Source organism: Hippopotamus amphibius, chromosome 3 (assembly GCF_030028045.1).
Source record: "Hippopotamus amphibius kiboko isolate mHipAmp2 chromosome 3, mHipAmp2.hap2, whole genome shotgun sequence".
Lineage (NCBI taxonomy): Eukaryota > Metazoa > Chordata > Mammalia > Artiodactyla > Hippopotamidae > Hippopotamus > Hippopotamus amphibius.
This window is the reverse complement of record NC_080188.1, coordinates 123,189,818-123,207,004: the sequence shown is the minus strand read 5'-3', so window position 1 is coordinate 123,207,004 and position 17,187 is coordinate 123,189,818. Positions and strand designations below refer to the sequence as shown.

The 17,187-nt window shown below is 51.5% G+C and overlaps 3 protein-coding genes across 19 annotated transcripts; 2 read left to right on the top strand and 1 right to left on the bottom strand.

The window, feature by feature from the left end:
* Positions 1-733: 733 nt before the first annotated feature.
* BSCL2 (BSCL2 lipid droplet biogenesis associated, seipin) lies at positions 734-12,167 on the top strand. Of its 6 annotated transcripts, none has more exons than XM_057726607.1 (13): positions 742-806; positions 1,062-1,140; positions 2,996-3,212; positions 4,708-5,024; positions 6,247-6,328; positions 9,222-9,365; positions 10,166-10,300; positions 10,486-10,583; positions 11,003-11,144; positions 11,286-11,352; positions 11,527-11,613; positions 11,711-11,791; positions 11,928-12,167. In XM_057726607.1, the coding sequence occupies exons 3-13, from the start codon at positions 3,120-3,122 to the stop codon at positions 12,068-12,070; spliced, it is 1,389 nt and encodes a 462-aa protein (XP_057582590.1). In that variant the 5' UTR covers positions 742-806; positions 1,062-1,140; positions 2,996-3,119; the 3' UTR covers positions 12,071-12,167. The 6 variants fall into 6 exon arrangements, with proteins under 6 accessions (XP_057582591.1, XP_057582590.1, XP_057582589.1 ...); XM_057726606.1 differs by having other exon boundaries at positions 752-806; positions 3,074-3,212; positions 11,286-11,353; positions 11,525-11,613; XM_057726608.1 differs by lacking the exon at positions 10,166-10,300 and having other exon boundaries at positions 734-806; positions 11,286-11,353; positions 11,525-11,613.
* GNG3 (G protein subunit gamma 3) lies at positions 1,082-9,391 on the bottom strand. 12 transcript variants are annotated; one of them, XM_057726616.1, is made up of 6 exons: positions 9,254-9,382; positions 7,050-7,259; positions 5,401-5,574; positions 2,392-2,521; positions 1,890-1,989; positions 1,082-1,609 (listed from the first exon to the last, which is right to left on the bottom strand). In XM_057726616.1, exons 3-6 carry the CDS (start codon positions 5,474-5,476, stop codon positions 1,481-1,483), a joined length of 435 nt encoding a protein of 144 aa, XP_057582599.1. In that variant the 5' UTR covers positions 5,477-5,574; positions 7,050-7,259; positions 9,254-9,382; the 3' UTR covers positions 1,082-1,480. The 12 variants fall into 12 exon arrangements, with proteins under 12 accessions (XP_057582599.1, XP_057582601.1, XP_057582597.1 ...); XM_057726618.1 differs by having other exon boundaries at positions 7,118-7,259; XM_057726614.1 differs by lacking the exon at positions 7,050-7,259 and having other exon boundaries at positions 9,254-9,391.
* A 142-nt stretch (positions 12,168-12,309) lies between the features above and the next one.
* On the top strand, positions 12,310-14,920 carry LRRN4CL (LRRN4 C-terminal like). The gene is made up of 2 exons (XM_057726613.1): positions 12,310-12,970; positions 13,513-14,920. Exon 2 carries the CDS (start codon positions 13,518-13,520, stop codon positions 14,214-14,216), a length of 699 nt encoding a protein of 232 aa, XP_057582596.1. The 5' UTR covers positions 12,310-12,970; positions 13,513-13,517; the 3' UTR covers positions 14,217-14,920.
* The last annotated feature ends 2,267 nt before the right edge of the window (positions 14,921-17,187 follow it).

The following is a 17,187-nucleotide window of genomic DNA, read 5'->3' as shown; positions in this document are numbered from 1 at the left end:
CTTTATAGACCTCCGCCAAGTTTGAGTCCGGGAGGCGCTCCTGAGACAAACCTCTGGCCAGGCAGCTTGCTGGACCACTACGAGGGGTGGAAGGCGCACCAGGGGCGGGGACATTGCTCTGGCGGATGTGACAGAATGGGCCTGAATGGGAAGTGGGAGAATAGCAAGCCCCAGTTCTACCAGGAAGCCCAAACTGAACAACTTCGGGCTTATCCAACTCCTAGGGAGAACAGGAGGCGACCAAGGAACACCGGCCCAAGCCGAAAGGCGCCGGGCATTGTCCTCACACTTCTGTTTCCTCTACTAAGCAAGCTGTAGAGACCTAGATTCTCTCATAAGATCCACGCGACCGGCCCCTACTACCGGCGTGCTTGCTGGGGTCCTCTTGTCCCATGATCCTTGGCTAAAGCCGCCCCTGTGCCTTCACCTGGATCGAGTGGACGTAGGCTTCCAGCCTCCGGGGTTGGTAGGAGTCCGTAACGAGTTGGCGAGGGCAGGGGCAGCCATTTTGAGGCAGATGAGCACGGAAGGGACCATATTGAGAACCCTGGATGCTTGGGGCCGCCATTTTATGTATGGGCCCAGCTGAGAAGCTCTGTACGGCGAAATGCTGTGACGTGCGGCCGCCATATTGGCGCGGGTCCCATGGCGGCGGCCATCTTGGAGGGGGACCTGCTGTGAGCGCAGCCATCTTAGAAGTAAAACCGGCCCCTCCCCAGGAACTGGAACCAAGCTCTTCCCCTCCCACCGGGTACCTGCTGTCTGCGACTGCCCTCCGGAATCCCTCCCTAAGTTAACTCCTTTCGGTCTGTTTTCATTTTCACTTGTCTTCATTGCCTCTGTGTGTGTGTATGCTCTCCGTAGCCTCTGAGTGTCTGTTTGTAACTTAATTCTTACACTTGAGACGCTCTCTCGTGCCCGCTATCCCCCCTAACCCGGCGAATCTCCGATCCTAGACAATGTCTAACCCGCTTTGACTGGCCCTGTTCCCTGGTTATGACAAACCTTTCTACTTGCCGCACCCACCACCAAATCTATTGACTGATGATCCTCTCCCCCAGGAAGGTAACACAGGAGCTGTCCTCTGAGACTCTGGATGACTTTATTCTTCAAATGACTTTACCCTTCCAATAGCTCCAGGTGAGACTGAGAGCAAACACCCAGCCTATCCCTCTCTCCATTATCTGAGCGGGTCACAGAGGGAAGCGGGCAGGATGTTGGCAGAGTTTGACAGCCCTTCTGTGGGTGGAGCTAAGGGTGCCCCGAGTCACGGGGTGCTTCGGGTCTGCCACAGTGGGCGAGGAAATGGGGTCAGCAGATAGGTGAGGGAGAGCCTTGTGCTTCAGATAACCCCACAGGGTTGGGCAAGGGCTAGGGATGGGATGCAGGGACCCTCGGGCGCTCACGACAGTTACAGACATAAATAAGGAAGGGCCCGGGAGAGGGAAAGGTGAAGAGTTGTGAGGAGGGACAGGGCAGCTCAGAGGAGGGCACAGAAGAATTTCTTCTCCCGGAAAGGGTTCTCCGAAGTGGGCACAGGGGTGATGAGGGGATCCTCACAGGCGTGGGCATCACAATAAGTCATCAGGTCTGTTGCTGCCTTGGACACCTGGGGCACAGCCAGGAGGGGAATTGTTAGCTGGAAACTCTGAAGTGGATTGCAGCCTCCCTCCCCAAATAGATTATCTTTTGCCATCTCTAGGGCTCCTTAAGACAGTCTTCTCTTCCCTTCCCTCATCACCCACAGAGACCTGGGGCCACCTCTCTTTACAGATCCCAAGACTGCTCCCGTGATCTCAGGGAGTCAATGAAAGAAAGCATCTCTTATCCTGAGGTCTGGGAACCTACTGTACAGCCTGCCAACTAAAGAGATCCAGGGCCCCACCCACCTTTATCCGGCACAAGCTGGCTTCAATCTTAAGCTGTTCCACCATCTTGCGGGCTTGCCCAATACTCATAGTGCTGTTCACAGGGGTCTCCCCTTTCATCCTGGAGGAAAGGGAGAGCTCAGAGCATGATAGGGGACCCTGCACAATCTCAGCTAAAGGCCCCCCTCTGTGCTTACTTCTCATCAACCTATACAAGCCTGGGTCATATGCCCCAATATTTTACTCCCCTCTTATCCCCAACCTCTGTGGTCTTTCCCATCCCTGTCTTCCTCAGCTAAGGAAATGGAGAAGTGGGATGAGATGCTCCCCCAACTCCTACATGGCCTGGGCCACAGATCATTAAACATATGAATGATTTAAGGCTTTAGAGCCCTCAAGCTGTGTGTGTTCCCAGCTCTGAAAACCATAACTAGAAAGAGCCCCGCCCTAAAGAGGAGGGCACATAACCCCCACCTGCCCCCTTGAGCCCCATAGGGAGAAAAGCAGGATGTTCCCTACTCACCTGAGGCCACAGGCAGCGACAGTCCTGGGGAGTAGGATCAGTGGGGTGCACCAAAACCTTCTGCCTGAGATGGGTGCCCCACCTTGCAGGGAGTTGCAGCTGAGAATATCTGACGCAGCAGCGGGAGCAGCTAATACAGAGAAAGCCACTGGGGAGGGTCAGGTCAGAGGTCAGTGGAGGGCTGGTCCCAGTTTCTGCAGCTCCAGCACTGGCTGATACCTGAAGGATGAAGGATGCTAGAAGGAGCTGCTCAGATCCTGGCGCATACCAACTGTCTGGCCAGTGGGGGAGCCTGGCTGCTGCCTGCAGCCCCTGTGCACACCCCCACTGTTACTGTCTCACTACCTGCCCCTCCCCCATTGCAGGCATCCAGAGCTGGCTAGAACCCTCCCCAAAGAAGCTGGAAGTAGCTGAGTCCCAGGCAGGCTCCCCCCTCAAATGGGGTGGTCTGGACCTGTGACAGCCCCTGCATTGGAGTCCGTACTGACTGCCTGAGACCCTGCTCATTTGAAAATCTGACATCAGCTGGGCAGTCACCACCTCCATCCCTCCTCCCTCTACTCTGACACAGCATTTAGCACCTGAATCTTCGTTTCTCTCCCAGGGACCCTCCATTCCCCATATCCAGGAAAATGTGATGAGCTATAGGTATCAGCTTCTAGATCACCAGTTAACGTTCTAGATACAAGTGACTGGAAGATCCAGGGCCAGCGAGGTCCATCAGGAAGATGTCTAAAGAAATGGCAGACCATAGAGAAGAAGGAGAAGCTGGGGAAAAAGAGGCTTGCGGAGAGCAGATCAAAGAATCGGACAAAGAAGAGGTAGGGGAGAGTCGGTGGGTGTTTCTGGAAATAGATGGGCTTCCTGGGTGTGCGTGTGTATTGGTTTGAGAGATTGCCTCTCACGTCTGCAGCGTTGTGCTTGGTGTTGGGGGGAATGCAAAGATGTACACGACACTGACCTTACCCTCTGAGGGATCTTGTTTGGGGTGAACAGACGTACAAAATAGAAAATGCCACCCGCCAAGACCTAGTCTGGATAATGCGAGGTGGGGACCCTGAGGGAAAGTTTAGCTAGGGTCGAAGGAGGTCGATTACGCATCGTAAAAGCTGGAGAAAAAACACGGGCCTGAAATGCTACCACTCTTCTGAATAGGGGACAAGCCAGGCCGCCCGCGCAACGCGCAAGATGCACAGGTACCCGCAGATTACAACGTTCTCAGGGCGAATGTTCTCCGCCTTGGAAGCCCACGGGTCCAAGGAGCTGTGGGCAATAAAAATCAGCGCCAGCTGGATGCCCGACTCACCCTCAGTTAAATGGCTGATACTGAAGGTTTGGGCAGAGGGCCGTGATTGCGGCCTCGAGGGGCGTGCTGAAAGGGATGGTGCTGACTCATAGCATGCCCTGGAGCGTATCTTGGGGCCTGGAGGGAGGCGCCTGTCCCCTTTGGTTTTGGTAGCGGGAGGGTAACGGACTGCAGGGAGGGACCGTGCCCGGCGCGAGGAGGCGGGAAACTGGCGGCTCGGGTGGCCCCGCCCCCCGCTCCGGGCCCCGCCCCTGACGAGCCCCACCCCGCAGCGCTACAAAGGCGGCCGGCGGAAGGGGGCGGGGCTTCCGCGGGAGGCGGAAGCGCCTTCTCGCCGTTGCCCCGGCACCGCGTGCGGCTGGTGAGTCTGCAGAGCTGCCGCGGCCCGCTAGCTGGTTTCTACGGTGGGGCGGTTGGGTGGGGGCTCCGGGCGCCGCGCCCGCCGCCGAGCCAAAGAGGGGTGCCGGGGAGCGGCCGCTGGCTGCAGAACGCCCTGCCCGGCGTGGGGCGCGGCCCCGTCTGGGAGCGAGCACAGCTCCAGGAAGAGAGGAGAGACGCGGAAGGCAATTGTGGCTTCGCTGAGGTGGCTGGCTCTGAGACCGGCTGTGCGACCTTAGGAAAGTCGCGCGTTCCCTCCGTGCAGCCGCCTTGCAGTGTGGAATCGTGTCATCTTGGGTGTAAAACCCGCCCTGGAAGAATTTTAAAGTGCTCAGTCTCTGTATGTTATAAATCGCTGTGAATGACTATCAAGGTGGCCTGTCCCAGAATCAGACCCGAGGATGCGTTCAGCTGAGGAACCCTAGTACAGGGGATGGAGAGAGCACAGTGGAGGAAAGGAAGGGATAATTGGCTGAGAAATGCAATCAGTTGGGAAAAGGCCATCTGAAACAAAGACTTTACTATGTCTTACTATGTCTGGTTCCTCAAAGCCAATCCAGTAAGCTTGTCCTTTTTGTCCCCACCTCCCCCGTGAAAAGATCCATTCTTTCCCCTTCTCCGTCTTTTTCCAGGAACCACCAGCTGCTTCATCCCATGGCCAGGGGTGGCATCCAGGTGGCAGAGCACCTAGGAACTCAAGGCCTGAACCTGGGGCCAGACCCCCTGCACTCCCCGCCATGGTCAATGACCCACCAGTACCTGCCTTATTGTGGGCCCAGGAGGTGGGCCACGTCCTGGCAGGCCGTGCCCGCAAGCTGCTCCTGCAGTTTGGGGTGCTCTTCTGTACCATCCTCCTCCTGCTCTGGGTGTCTGTCTTCCTCTATGGCTCCTTCTACTATTCCTACATGCCGACAGTCAGCCACCTCAGCCCTGTGCATTTCTACTACAGGTGAGAGGGGTCTGCTACCACAGCAGAGGAATCCTGTGAAAGAATTGCTGCAAGGACCTTTGGAGCTTATTCAGCTCAACCCCCTTATTTATGGAGGAGGACACTTGAGCCCAGTGTACTTGTATTGATTTCTTTTATAGCCCAAGGTTGAGGCAGGTCTGGGCTGGTAGGGCTGTCTCTGGTTACTGGAATCTGGTTAAAAAGAAGAAAAAAAAATCCCTCTCCTAGATTGTCATTATGAGGGTCAGTTCTAACTTAGGCTGGGTCAGACCTCTCTGAGGGCTACTGTAGACTTTTGAGCCAACCCAACCCCTCCAGTCATCTCAGAACTAAACTGGCCTTCAGTAGAGGAGGTATTAGGAAAGCAGTAGCTTACCTTTTACATTACTTCCGCCCACTCCTGATAGTCTGCTGCAGGAGAATTTATGGAAACACAGGGTGTTGGGGTACATAAAGTCCCAGAGTCCTGCTTCTTGCCTGGAGCCTCAATTCCTTCCCATTTTACAGACCCTGCCAAATTCTCTCCCCTTCTTTTAACAATCAAGAGGTGCTGATAAAAGGAAAAGAAAAAAAAAGCACTGTTAAAGCACTATTATTAATGGTCCAAAGCTTTGGGTTTTTTTTTTTTTTTTTCCTGTCCTGAGTCCCTGGTTATGAGCTGTAATTTTTAAGTCAGAGCTGCTTAAACTTTTAAGAGGCATGGATCTCATGTAATCTATGGCCCTCCCTGCCATAAAAAACCTATATGCGTGCCCATGTGCAATTCCATCTACAATTTGAAGGGTTCACGAGTCTCTTAAAGATCATCTGTGGATCCCTTTGGAGGAGTTTTCTCAAACTACACCCCAGACCAGAATTCCTGAATCAGAATCTGGAGGGGTGGGACCTAGGAATCTTCATTTTTATCAGCTTCCCAATTGAGTCTTTAGAAACACTTAAGTCTGAAACTATTCAACTAAGTGTCCATAGGTTCCCATTTAAGAATGTCTGCCCTAATGAGAGGAAATAAACGGAAGCAGCAGGAAGAGAATTAAAGACTCATTCTGGCGTCCTGAATCTCCTGGCTGCATTTTTTCTCCGTCTCTCTCTAGAACAGAGAAGGGTTCCTGTTCTGGAAGAAGGGATGAGGGGCAGGAATGGGAGCCCTAGGGGCCAAGGAGGTGTGTGGACAAGTAAGGCAGACTCTATAACTTAGCAGAGTATCATCCCCGTTCTCATTTAGGACCGACTGTGATTCCTCTGCCTCCTTACTCTGCTCCTTCCCTGTTGCCAATGTCTCACTGGCTAAGGGTGGACGTGATCGGGTGAGTATGGGAGCCGAAGAGAGGTTTCATTAGAGCTTTGATGGCCTTGGGAAGGAAGGAAGGCTTGAGAAGGACCTGGATATCAGGGACTGAGTAATAGAGACTAAAAGGAAGGCTTTCAAGGAAAGGGAGGTTAAAGAAAAAATCCAAATGATGTGTGGATTATTCTTTCCTCCGTCTTAAATTGTTTCAGCCAGGCCATATCTACTAGGTAAGGTGTGTTTTAGATCTAAATGAACCTAAATTAACAGATCAGCTATCTCATAGAACTAGGATGGAATCCACCCAAGAGTTTTGAAAGTATGTTAAATTATGAAATGGTTCACAAGATATGTGTAACCTGCCATTACAAAGGGTACTGTGCCAGAGGACTGGCCAAATGCCAGTGTGCCTTCAGTAGACCTGGAAAGCCTGGGAAGTGCAGGACGGGAATGCATCCTTCTTTGTTAGGCAAGCTGCTGGAGGGTAGGATCCCTCAGAAGGACCTTGGAGGATCAACAGCATTTCTGATCACCAGAGTTTTTTGAGTTGTCAGCAATGTAATCAGAAGTCAGACTTACTAAGAATTTAAAAATCATTTGAAAATGATTTTTCAAAAATTGTACTCAGGAGGATACTGACCTAAAGATAGAAAACACAGGATAGAAATAAATGGTCACTCTGAAGGGAGGAGTGTAAGCTGTAGAGTCTGGGGTCCCCTGGGGTTGACAGTACAAATCACCTGGGAGACTGTGTATCCTGTGACATCTTCCAGTTTACCACCAGGGTAACGCTATCCAGAAAGCTCACCAGGTGGGATAAGTGGATCCCAAAGGGAAATTTCAAAGTGGTGAAGTGGGGAATTCCCTGGCTGTCCAGTGGTTAGGACTCCACGATTTCACTGCCGAGGGTCTGGGTTCAGTCCCTGGTGGGGGAACTAGGAGTCCTCAAGCTGCACAGCGTGGCCAAAGGAAAAGGAAAAAAAAAAAAAAAAAAAGTGGTGAAGTGGAATGTTGGGCATTGCAAGACAGAGGATTATCATTTTAGTTCTGCTACTCAGGAAGGTAACTTGGAGGTTATTATAGAATATTCTGTGAAAACATTGGTTCAATGCGTTTTTGTGGCATCATCATCATAAATGGAATATATTAAGGGGAATAGAGACAAAGCCACAGTACATTTGCACCCAGGGTGGTGCATGCAGTTATGTGACTGCCCATTGTAGATCATAATGGTGATGCAAGGAGCCTAAAACAATCGGGTACCAGGCTGCCAGGTGAGGAAGGAATGGAAGGATGAAGGGTGAAGCCCAAGTCCCTGATAATTAAAGCAGGGGTTGATCATTTCATTCATTTCCAGTGAACAGTTTTGAATGAATGAATGAAATAATCCATCTACTCTGTGCCTAACACCTTGTTTAGAAATAGAAGATGTGGTCCTGCTTTCAAGGAGCTCACAGGATTGACAGAAATCTGTACATTGCATTAAGTAGCAAAGATGCAGATTCTGCGTTTCAGAAGAATTTGTGAAGAATTAGAGAGATTGGTGTGAGACTATGGAGATGGTGAGGCTCAAAGTGGACCTTTTAAGGAAGGGTGAATACTGTGTGGGAATGGAGGAGAGGGAAAACCTGCCCATCAGACCGAAAGGTGAATGAAGGCAGGAGTCATTCACAAGATTCTAGTATTAGATTTTGTGGATCCCCTTGGGAGAGATGACATAATTACTGGTTTAAAAAGAAACAAATATATATATATATATAGTATACATATAATTCACACAGTATACAAGTCACCCATTCAAAATATACAGTTTGGTCATTTTTAGTATACTCAGAGTTGAGCAACCATCACCATAATCTATTTTAGAACATTTTCATCATCCCAGAAAGAAACCCATATCCACTACTTAGCAGTCACTCCCCATTTCCCTCCTGCCTACCCAGAGAACTACCTATTTTAATGTTTCAAATAATTCAATGAAGCAACTGGCTTAGATTCATCTGGCCTCTGCAGGGGGGTAGGAATCTCATGGAATCCATTCTTTTCAAGACATAATTCAGACTGAAAATAAGAATCTGTATAAAGAAAGACTTTGGTCAGTGGTTTTTCACCTATTACTCTATGGATAAAATGCTCAAAGTACCCTCATAGCCATATGTAGATTTTGGAACTAGTTCACTATTAGGATTAGGGCAATGGTTTTTTTTTTTTCAACTTTTTTTTTTTTTAACCCATACCCTCTTTGGCTGAAACCAAAAGCTTTACCATCACCCCTGTGATCCTTATGAATCACCCTGGGGTCGTACATAGGATAAGCATAGTTGAATATAGGATTAGAGAAACATAGAACAGTCAGGAAAAAGTAGGGTATGTTTTGTGGCACCTGTTTAACCTGAGGTTAATCCCAGTGAAGAAGCCTTCCCACTATGCGTCTCAGGGTTCTACCAACAGAACCAAGATAAGGGACCCAGAATGACATAGGATGGTCTGGAGCAACAGTGACTGTGCGAGGGTTGGCCAGGGAGACAGTGAGCGCTTCTGGCACTCAGTTAATTAATAATGTAAGTGAAGGCAGGCTGGGCGCAGGGGGGGTGGCCTCACGGGGACAGAGAGGCCTGAGTCACAGACGGCCCAGTTGGCAACATGACTGTTCACTTTTGGAAAAGAAATGTGACACAGTCTTTCTCGAACAGAGTGATTCAGCAGAGCAGACAGGATATGGACGATCTCAGAAGTGGGAGGGACCCAGCCACCAGAAGGGGGCAGCACTTTCTTGGGATGAGAGAGATTGAGAGGCCTGTTTTGCCAGTGGAGGGGGTTGTGGCAGAGTATTTGGAGGGCAAGGGGGAGGTGGCACAGGGACCGTGCAATTAGAAAAATTTTTTTAAAGAGATGGGGGCTACCTTGGACAGGTGCTGATGTATGGACAGCCGTACCGCGTTACCTTAGAGCTTGAGCTGCCAGAGTCTCCTGTGAATCAAGATTTGGGCATGTTCTTGGTCACCATTTCATGTTACACCAGAGGCGGCCGAATCATCTCCACCTCTTCACGCTCCGTGAGTGTTTATTCCTGGCCTGTCAGGGAGGGCGTGGAGAATGATGACGGATGTCAGAGTATCTGGGTGGGGCTTCACAAGAAAACATCCTAGCTCTGAGGTCACAGACACATCAGGATAGGCAAGAGGTGTCAGTTTACCAAACCAGACAAATGCCCCCAACATCTGATGAGCATGTGCAGCTTTGTGGTAAAATCTGAAGAGTAGAGCCACCCTGGCTCTTTGGAGCCAGACAAGCCTGGCCTCCAATCCTCACTCAGAAACATACAAGCTGAGGGGAAATTTACTTAACCCCTTGGTTATAAAGTATTATAAGCGAATATAGTAGTAACTCCCTCATAGCCAGATTAATTTGGATTCAATGAGGTAATAGTGGGTGTTCAATAAATGTTAGGCTCCATTCTTTATTGTTAACAGAACCATATTATGAAGCAAATCCCCAAATGTCCACATGGGGAAGAAAGCTTCAGGTGGTACATTGAACATACTGTCTGTTCTGGAGTAGAACCATTTGGGGGGAAGGTAGACCAGAGACAGTGTGGGGCTTCACCTAGGAGGGTTTCTTAGAAGAGGGGGCTTTGTTGTGTTGGAATAGAGACATGTGGTCGGGTATCTGTGGACAGGGCAGGGATGTCATTCAAGTGTTTGCAATGGTTGGGTCAAGACTTGGGGTTTGGGGGTGTGGTAGGAAGTGAAAGTGAGGGAGCAGGGACCTGAGGAAGCAGCAGCCTTCGTAGCCTGCTCAGGCGTGGGGGAGGGGAGGGCACCAGTCCCCAGCCTCTCCCTCCTGGCCCTGGCAGGTGATGCTGCATTACCGCTCAAACCTGCTCCAGATGCTTGACACGCTGGTCTTCTCTAGCCTCCTGCTGTTTGGCTTTGCAGAGCAGAAGCAGGTCCTGGAGGTGGAGCTATACCCAGAATACAGAGAGAACTCGGTAAGGCGGGGAGGGAGGACTAGGAGACAGCCCTCCCCACAAGCCCAGAATTTTACCTGAGGAGCTTCTGGGCTTGATTAGGAGGGACAGCAATAGAGGCTGGAAGGCAGGCCTCAGGTTGGGCTGGGAAGAGTGACAGCAGCGGGATTCTGGCCTGATGCTGCTGCCCCAACCCCCACCCGCAGTACGTGCCAACCACCGGAGCCGTTATCGAGATCCACAGCAAGCGCATCCAGCTGTACGGAGCCTACCTCCGCATCCATGCCCACTTCACTGGGCTCAGGTGAGGAAGCACCGACATGGCCTGGGCAGCTGTCGTGGGGCTGTCCTTAAGTGAAGAGGGTCCTCAGCAGAGGTGACGGGTTTTACTTAGGCCGCAGATTCTCAACGCTGGCTGTACATCAGCATATCAGGTCCCCGGGGAACTTTAAAAAAAATACCAATGCCTGGGCCCCACCCTAAGACCAGGATTTGTTAGGGTCATATCTGGCCATCAGGGGAAACACCCCAGGGAGAGGTCACGTGCAGTCAGAGTTGAGAACAGCTCTCTTGAACCATTGGCTCAGTGAGTGGGAGGCAGAGGATGGAGGCTGACTCTAGCCAAACTCTGGTGAATGGCCCTAGAAGTTATTTCTGGGAAATGAGAAGGCTGGTACTCCCTGGCAGCTGCTACTCCCCTCCTGTCTCCACTTCCTGCTTCAGGTACCTGCTGTACAACTTCCCCATGACCTGCGCCTTCATCGGTGTTGCCAGCAACTTCACCTTCCTCAGCGTCATCGTGCTTTTCAGCTACATGCAGTGGGTGTGGGGGGGCATCTGGCCCCGACACCGCCTCTCTTTGCAGGTCGCAAAGGATCCCCTTCCTCTCCCTTTCACGATCTTTCTTTGTGGGGTGGGCAGGGGCATGTTGGGGGTGGGGCAGAAGGGCCCTGATCACTGGTGAGGGAAGGCAGTCCTTGCTGCTCAGGAGTTTCCCCATCTACAGGTAAACATCCGAAACAGAGACCGTTCCCGAAAGCAAGTCCAGCGAAGGATTTCTGCCCATCAGCCAGGTAAAGGTGATGACTGGGGGCTGGATGAGGGGGGCTCCTGCACCGTCCAGTATGAGGCTGTAGGTGCTCACATACTACACTGAAAGTCAAGGGAAAGGCTGAACAGGGTGAAGTTGGCACTGCCATCCAGGCTCAGCTGCCCTAGTCTTGCCCTCTCCTCTACCCCCTTTGGAGGCACAGGACCCCAAGGCCAGGAGGAGTCCACTCAGCTGTCACCCATTACAGAGGACAGTGAGAGCCGTGCAGATCCCTCGGGGCCAGGTATGGTGCAGCAGCCAGGACCTTCTTCCTGATGCCTCCTTAGCCCTGCCCTTAAGCCTCCTCCAGACTGACCTCTGCCTTCCCCCTGGGGCTGCAGAAGGCCAGCTGTCTGAGGAGGAGAAACCAGATCAACAGCCCCTGAGTGGCGAGGAGGAGCTAGAGCCTGAGGCCAGTGATGGTGAGGGCACTCTGCTGTGGGACCTGGGTGGACTGGGGCTGGCATGTGGGTAGGGAGGAGGCCACAATGAGTGGGGGCAGGGGCCCCTGGTCTGGATTTTCCATTTGGGATTTTGTTTCTCCCTCCCCTGGCCCAGGTTCAGGCTCCTGGGAAGATGCAGCTCTGCTGACAGAGGTCAACCTGCCTGCTTCTGCCCCTGCCCTTGCCCCGGAGACCGTGGGCAGCTCTGAACCCTCTGCAGGCACTGTCCGACAGCGCCCCATTTGCTCTAGTTCCTGAAGAGAACAGGGCAGAATCCCCACATTCCAGCCCTTTCCCACCTGATCCCTTTCCCCTTCCAGGGCTCCCCCAATAAACTATTTTTGTGCCAGCTGCCTCCCTGACTCAGAAGTGGATTCAGGGCCCTTTGAAAACCTGGTATTCCTCAGGCATCCCCCATCCCAATTGGAGGAGGTTGCCTTGTCAGGGGCTACCAATGGGGAAGAACTCCAGAGCCTGGACTGGTTTAGGCACAGCTGTTTCCATTCATCAGCCTAGGAAGTCGAAGGAGCAAAAACCTGCCCACCATCCACGTGACTCTCATCTCCCGCTGGGGAGGGGGATAGCCTAGGGCGGGTCTGGAAAGCTGGGATACATCATTCTGGCCTCCACACCCCTCCCTTTCTCAGTCCATTGGGAGGCAGAAGACAGGAAATGACTGCCATGGATGTGGTATGATTTTTTACCGAAACAGCATTTTGTGGCCTAGGCCCCATGCTGTCCACAGCTGTTTTCCTCTCTCATACCATCCAGGTGGCCCCGTCGCTTATGTTCCCCTCATTCCCTCACGTGACTTCACCCTTTGGATTCTCAGCGCCTGGCTGCTTTCCACATTCCACTGCTCTTTCAGAACCCAGTCATCCTGGCCTCCAGCTGAAACCCCTGCATGTGGTTTCCCCCACCCCTGGCCCCGTGACTCAGGGCCTCTGAAGGGACCGGCCCTCTTCTTGGCACTCACCAGGGAGGGGGGCAGAGGAAGGGGGGCCAGGTGGTGACATCACAGTTGAGGGGTATAAAAGCTTTGAGCCAAAACAGAATTGAAATTGAAGACACTGACGAAAACTAACTGCGCAGCCTGTGCTCCTGGGCACCTCTCAGGACCCCCAGCCTACTACTTAGCGCATCAAGGCCTACCCGCTGGTAAGGGGCTGCTTGTGAGTTGGGGAGGTGGGGGGCAAGCAGGGACCAGGACTTCGACAGGTGGGGAGGGAGGGTTCCAGGGCCTCAGTGTCTCACCTGTTCTTTCTCACTTCCATCTCTTTCTGGGTGTCTGCATGTGTCGCTGACTGACTGATACTTGTTTTACTTCGATGGTTTCTCTGGGTGGCATTTGGGAACTATTCCACCTTCCTTCCACAGGCTGCGTAAATCATTTACTCCTCTTCTCCCCTCCAGCGCTCTGTTTATTCATTAACTGTTTCTAGTGCTTCACGTGTTGCTAGTCGCACACCTCGCTCTGTCGGGTCAGACCACATTTTATTCTCTTTCGCCCGAAACCAAGCACATAGGCTGTTGAGAAGCTGGATGACAAATGGGTGTGTCGTATCATTTCCACCTCTTTCCTGTCCTCCTCTTGGTCCCCTGGCATGTTTCCCTGTCCTTAGAGGTTTTGTTGAGGGAGGGGGCCCTGCAAGGTCTGGGGGCTGAACAGCCTTTAACCCTTCCACCTCCTTCCCTTCCAGACTCCATGCCGGGCTCTCCCTGCCTTCTGTGGCTCCTGGCTGTCACCTTCTCCTTGGTTCCCAGAGCGCAGCCCTTGGCAGCTGGAGGAGACTCGGAAGAAGAGGAGCAAGATAAGACACCTTTGCCGGCTGTCCCCTGTGACTACGACCGCTGTCGCCACCTGCAGGTGCCCTGCCAGGAGCTGCAGACGGCCGGCCCGACGACCTGCCTGTGCCCAGGCCTCTCCAGCGCCACACAGCCACCCGACCCGCCACGCCTGGGGGAAGTGCGCATGGAGGCCGAGGCCGGCCGCGCTGTGGTGCACTGGTGCGCCCCCTTCTCCCCGGTCCACCAGTACTGGCTGCTGCTCTGGGAAGGCGACAGGGCTCCACAGAAGGGGCCCCCCCTCAACTCGACGGTCCGCCGAGCGGAGCTAAAGGGCCTGAAGCCCGGGGGCACGTACGTCGTCTGCGTGGTGGCCGCCAACGCGGCCGGGGAGAGCCGCGCGCCTGGGGCCCAGGGCCTAGACGGTGCGGGCGGCCCAGCCTTAGGGCCCTGCGGCCGGCTGACCGTGCCGCCCAGGCCGCTCACGCTGCTGCACGTGGCTGTGGGCGTGGGCTCGGCGCTGGCCCTGCTCAGCTGCTCCGCCCTGGTCTGGCACTTCTGCCTGCGTGAGCGCTGGGGCTGCCCCCGTCGGGGCCGTCCGAGCAGCGCTGGGCTCTGAGGCCGCCCGGGGTCCTCTCTGGCCAAGCTAAGCCCTGCGCCGCTCGCCGCTCGTGGGGACGGTGGGATGAAAGGCCGGGCGCTGGGCCCCCGCTGAGTCGGTTCAGGCCCCAGACTTTCCACTCTGCTCCGAGCTGAGGTTTAGGAGTAGAGATGGTCGGCACATTTTTTCTTAATGGACCAGATCGTAAATAATATAGGCTTTGTGGTTCCAGAGGATAAAATGGAAGATATCATGTAGTTCTTACATAACCATGTAACCATTTAAAAATGTAAAAATCATTCTTAGCTCATGGGCTTTACAAATCAGGCCCCGGCCAGATTCGGCCCGTTGGCTACAGCTAGTAGACTTAGTTGACACCCTCTAAAGGGCTCTACCACTATGGGTGGCTTCCCTGGGGTTTTGAGAATAAGCTGCTGCGGGATGGGAGTTTGGGGCTAGAGACCACTCCCCCTTGTGCCTTTTGTTTAGATAGTGAGGATGTGCACTGCGTTAGAATTCACCCGTGTCTGAGGCAACTGGAAATAAATGACTGACATGGGGTGGAAAAGAGAAGGATTGCCCAAGCTGCTGTCTGGGACAAGCTTGTGTTTTGGCTAGTAAAAAATATAGTAATAATACAGTAATAACAAAGGATTCCCCTTCCCTCCCCTTGTGTTTATTGTATATCCACTGTAACAACATTAAAGGAAATGTAAAAGAAAGACACTTTCATTTTTCATGATCCTTTTCAGTCTCCTGTCCACACACCTATGTTTCAGAGTAGTATACATACTTTTGAGTTTATTTGTAAATTAACTGGATGTAGAAAAGTCTAAGTTGCTACACAGTTTATCCCTCACTTTTATTGATCTTATAACTTTTATTTTTTAAATTATAAAAGTAACACAAATTTCAAGTAATACAGAAGAGGGCAAACTGAAATTTCCCTTCCTTCTCAAGAGGTAATTGCCTTAGCAGAGCAAATCTTTCTCTAAGCAATGCAAATATATTCTTTTTTCATTCAGTATATTCTGGACGATGTTCCATGTTGGTAAATCACAGCCTTCTTAGTTATGTGAAAGGCATAACTTTCCCTTGGAGGATGCTCCTTAACTGACAATAGCCATGGCTTTTTGTTATAACGTTTGTCTTCAGTGTTTGCTATGGACATCCTTGTTTGTTTGCGTATCCTCACGTTTGTGTATTTCCATAGGGTACTTACCCGGAAGTAGGTGACAGAGGCAGTACTATACAATTTAATCCTTCTTCTGTCATTGGAACTCTAGAATAAATTTAGAACACATTTGTTATCTAGAATACACTCACCACACTGCTGTGAATACTTTGTCTCTTTCATTAGATTCCTGTATTTCCTCAGCATTTATTCATTTACAAATAATGAGGGCCTACAATCTCATTTTTCTGTGTTGTTTTTTCATACTTTTTCTTACCTCCTATCTTATTATTAAAGATGCGCTTTTGGGGACTTCCCTGGTGACACAGTGGTTAAGACTCCATGCTCCCAATGCAGGGGGCCTGGGTTGCATCCCTGGTCAGGGAACTAGATTTCACATATGTGCCGCAATTAAAAGTTTGCATGCCACAACTAAGGAGCCCTCCTGCTGCAACTAAGACCCTGTGCAACTAAATACATAAATACAATTTTTTTTTAAAGATGCGCTTTACATGCATTCTTACTTAATCTCTATCACAATCATTCCAAGAGATGGTGTCACCTTTTCACAGATAAGAAGTCTGAGGTTCTAAATAGTTTGAAGCTATTCAGTACAAGAGTTGAGTTAGGATTTCTCTGCCCAAGCTGCCCAACTCAAAAGCGGATGCTTTTGACTCCACCACAGAGAGGCAGCACAGCCTAGCGGTTTGAGAACGCACACTGCATGGGTTTGAATCCTAATTCTGCTACTTACCAGCTCTGTAAACTTATCTCATCTTTCTGTGTCTGTTTCCTGTGACTAATAATAGTATCTACATCATATGGACTGTTGTGATGATTAAATATGAATTAACCATATAAAGTGCTCCAGTGCATATATTATCAATATCTGCAACTTATTCTGCCTCCTAGAAAACATTTAAAGTGATCTTTAACTTAAGGGACCCCACAGCGGAGGTAGTGGCGGAGGGCTAAGTAATCAGCAAGGCTACACAGCAGGGGGACAAATGCTAATGGAGTAAATACCGGGGCTGGGAGGTGGAGAGGGTGTGGTCAAAGCAGGCTTCCCTTAGAAGGCAAACTCTGGGACTTCCCTGGTGGTCCATGGTTAAGACTCCGCGCTTCCACCGCAGGGGGCGCAGGTTTGATGCCTGGTTCCGGACCTAAGGTCCCACAGGCAGTGCAAAAAAAAGAAAGAAAGAAAGAAAGAAAAAAGCAAGCAAGCCAGCCAGCGCGCCCAGGGTCTAGTCCAAAAAATGACTAGTTGTTAACCAAGCCCACAGAAGAGGCAGGACATCCCAGATAGAGGGACTGGTATGTGCAAAGGCTCGGAGGAGGGAGATTTTGCAATCTGCACAAGTTACCCTCAAGTGGTGAGAGATGAACTCTGCACTAACTACCAACATTTACACAGTACAGTCTTGCTAGGCACCTAGGGTTGCTGCTATTGTTATCCTCACTTTACAGATGGGGCATCAACAAAAGAAAGGGTAGGAGGAAGCCAGACTACCAGCCTTTAAGTTTCGTCCTAGGTGAGTGAGGTGTCATGGAGAAGTCTTAATCAGGGAGGTGATGACAAGATCAGTTATTGTGTTTTGCAAACATCCCTTTGGCAGTCGCGCGAAGGATGGCTCAATTCCCGGAGAGGATGAACAGGTCAAAGGGTGCCCACATTTCTATGGCTCCTGATAAACACTGCTAAATAATTTGCCAATAAACTGCGCTAAGGGGCCGTATGGGGAGCTGTCTTGATTCGCCCAAGGGTTTCAGGGCGGCATTCTCCTTCTCCACCGCCGCCGGGCGCCCCGGCTTGGG

Coding starts and splice junctions, on each gene's coding strand:
- GNG3 (XM_057726614.1), bottom strand. CDS start 5,476: ATGTACCCCAACACCCTGTGTTTCCATAAATTCTCCTGCAGCAGACTA. Junction 2,522..5,400: donor GGGCGGAAGTAATGTAAAAG/GTAAGCTACTGC, acceptor TCTCTGTATTAG/CTGCTCCCGCTGCTGCGTCA. Junction 1,610..1,889: donor CCAGCTTGTGCCGGATAAAG/GTGGGTGGGGCC, acceptor GCTGTGCCCCAG/GTGTCCAAGGCAGCAACAGA.
- LRRN4CL (XM_057726613.1), top strand. CDS start 13,518: ATGCCGGGCTCTCCCTGCCTTCTGTGGCTCCTGGCTGTCACCTTCTCC.
- BSCL2 (XM_057726606.1), top strand. CDS start 3,120: ATGTCTAAAGAAATGGCAGACCATAGAGAAGAAGGAGAAGCTGGGGAA. Junction 3,213..4,707: donor AAGAATCGGACAAAGAAGAG/GTAGGGGAGAGT, acceptor GTCTTTTTCCAG/GAACCACCAGCTGCTTCATC. Junction 9,366..10,165: donor TCTCCACCTCTTCACGCTCC/GTGAGTGTTTAT, acceptor TGGCCCTGGCAG/GTGATGCTGCATTACCGCTC.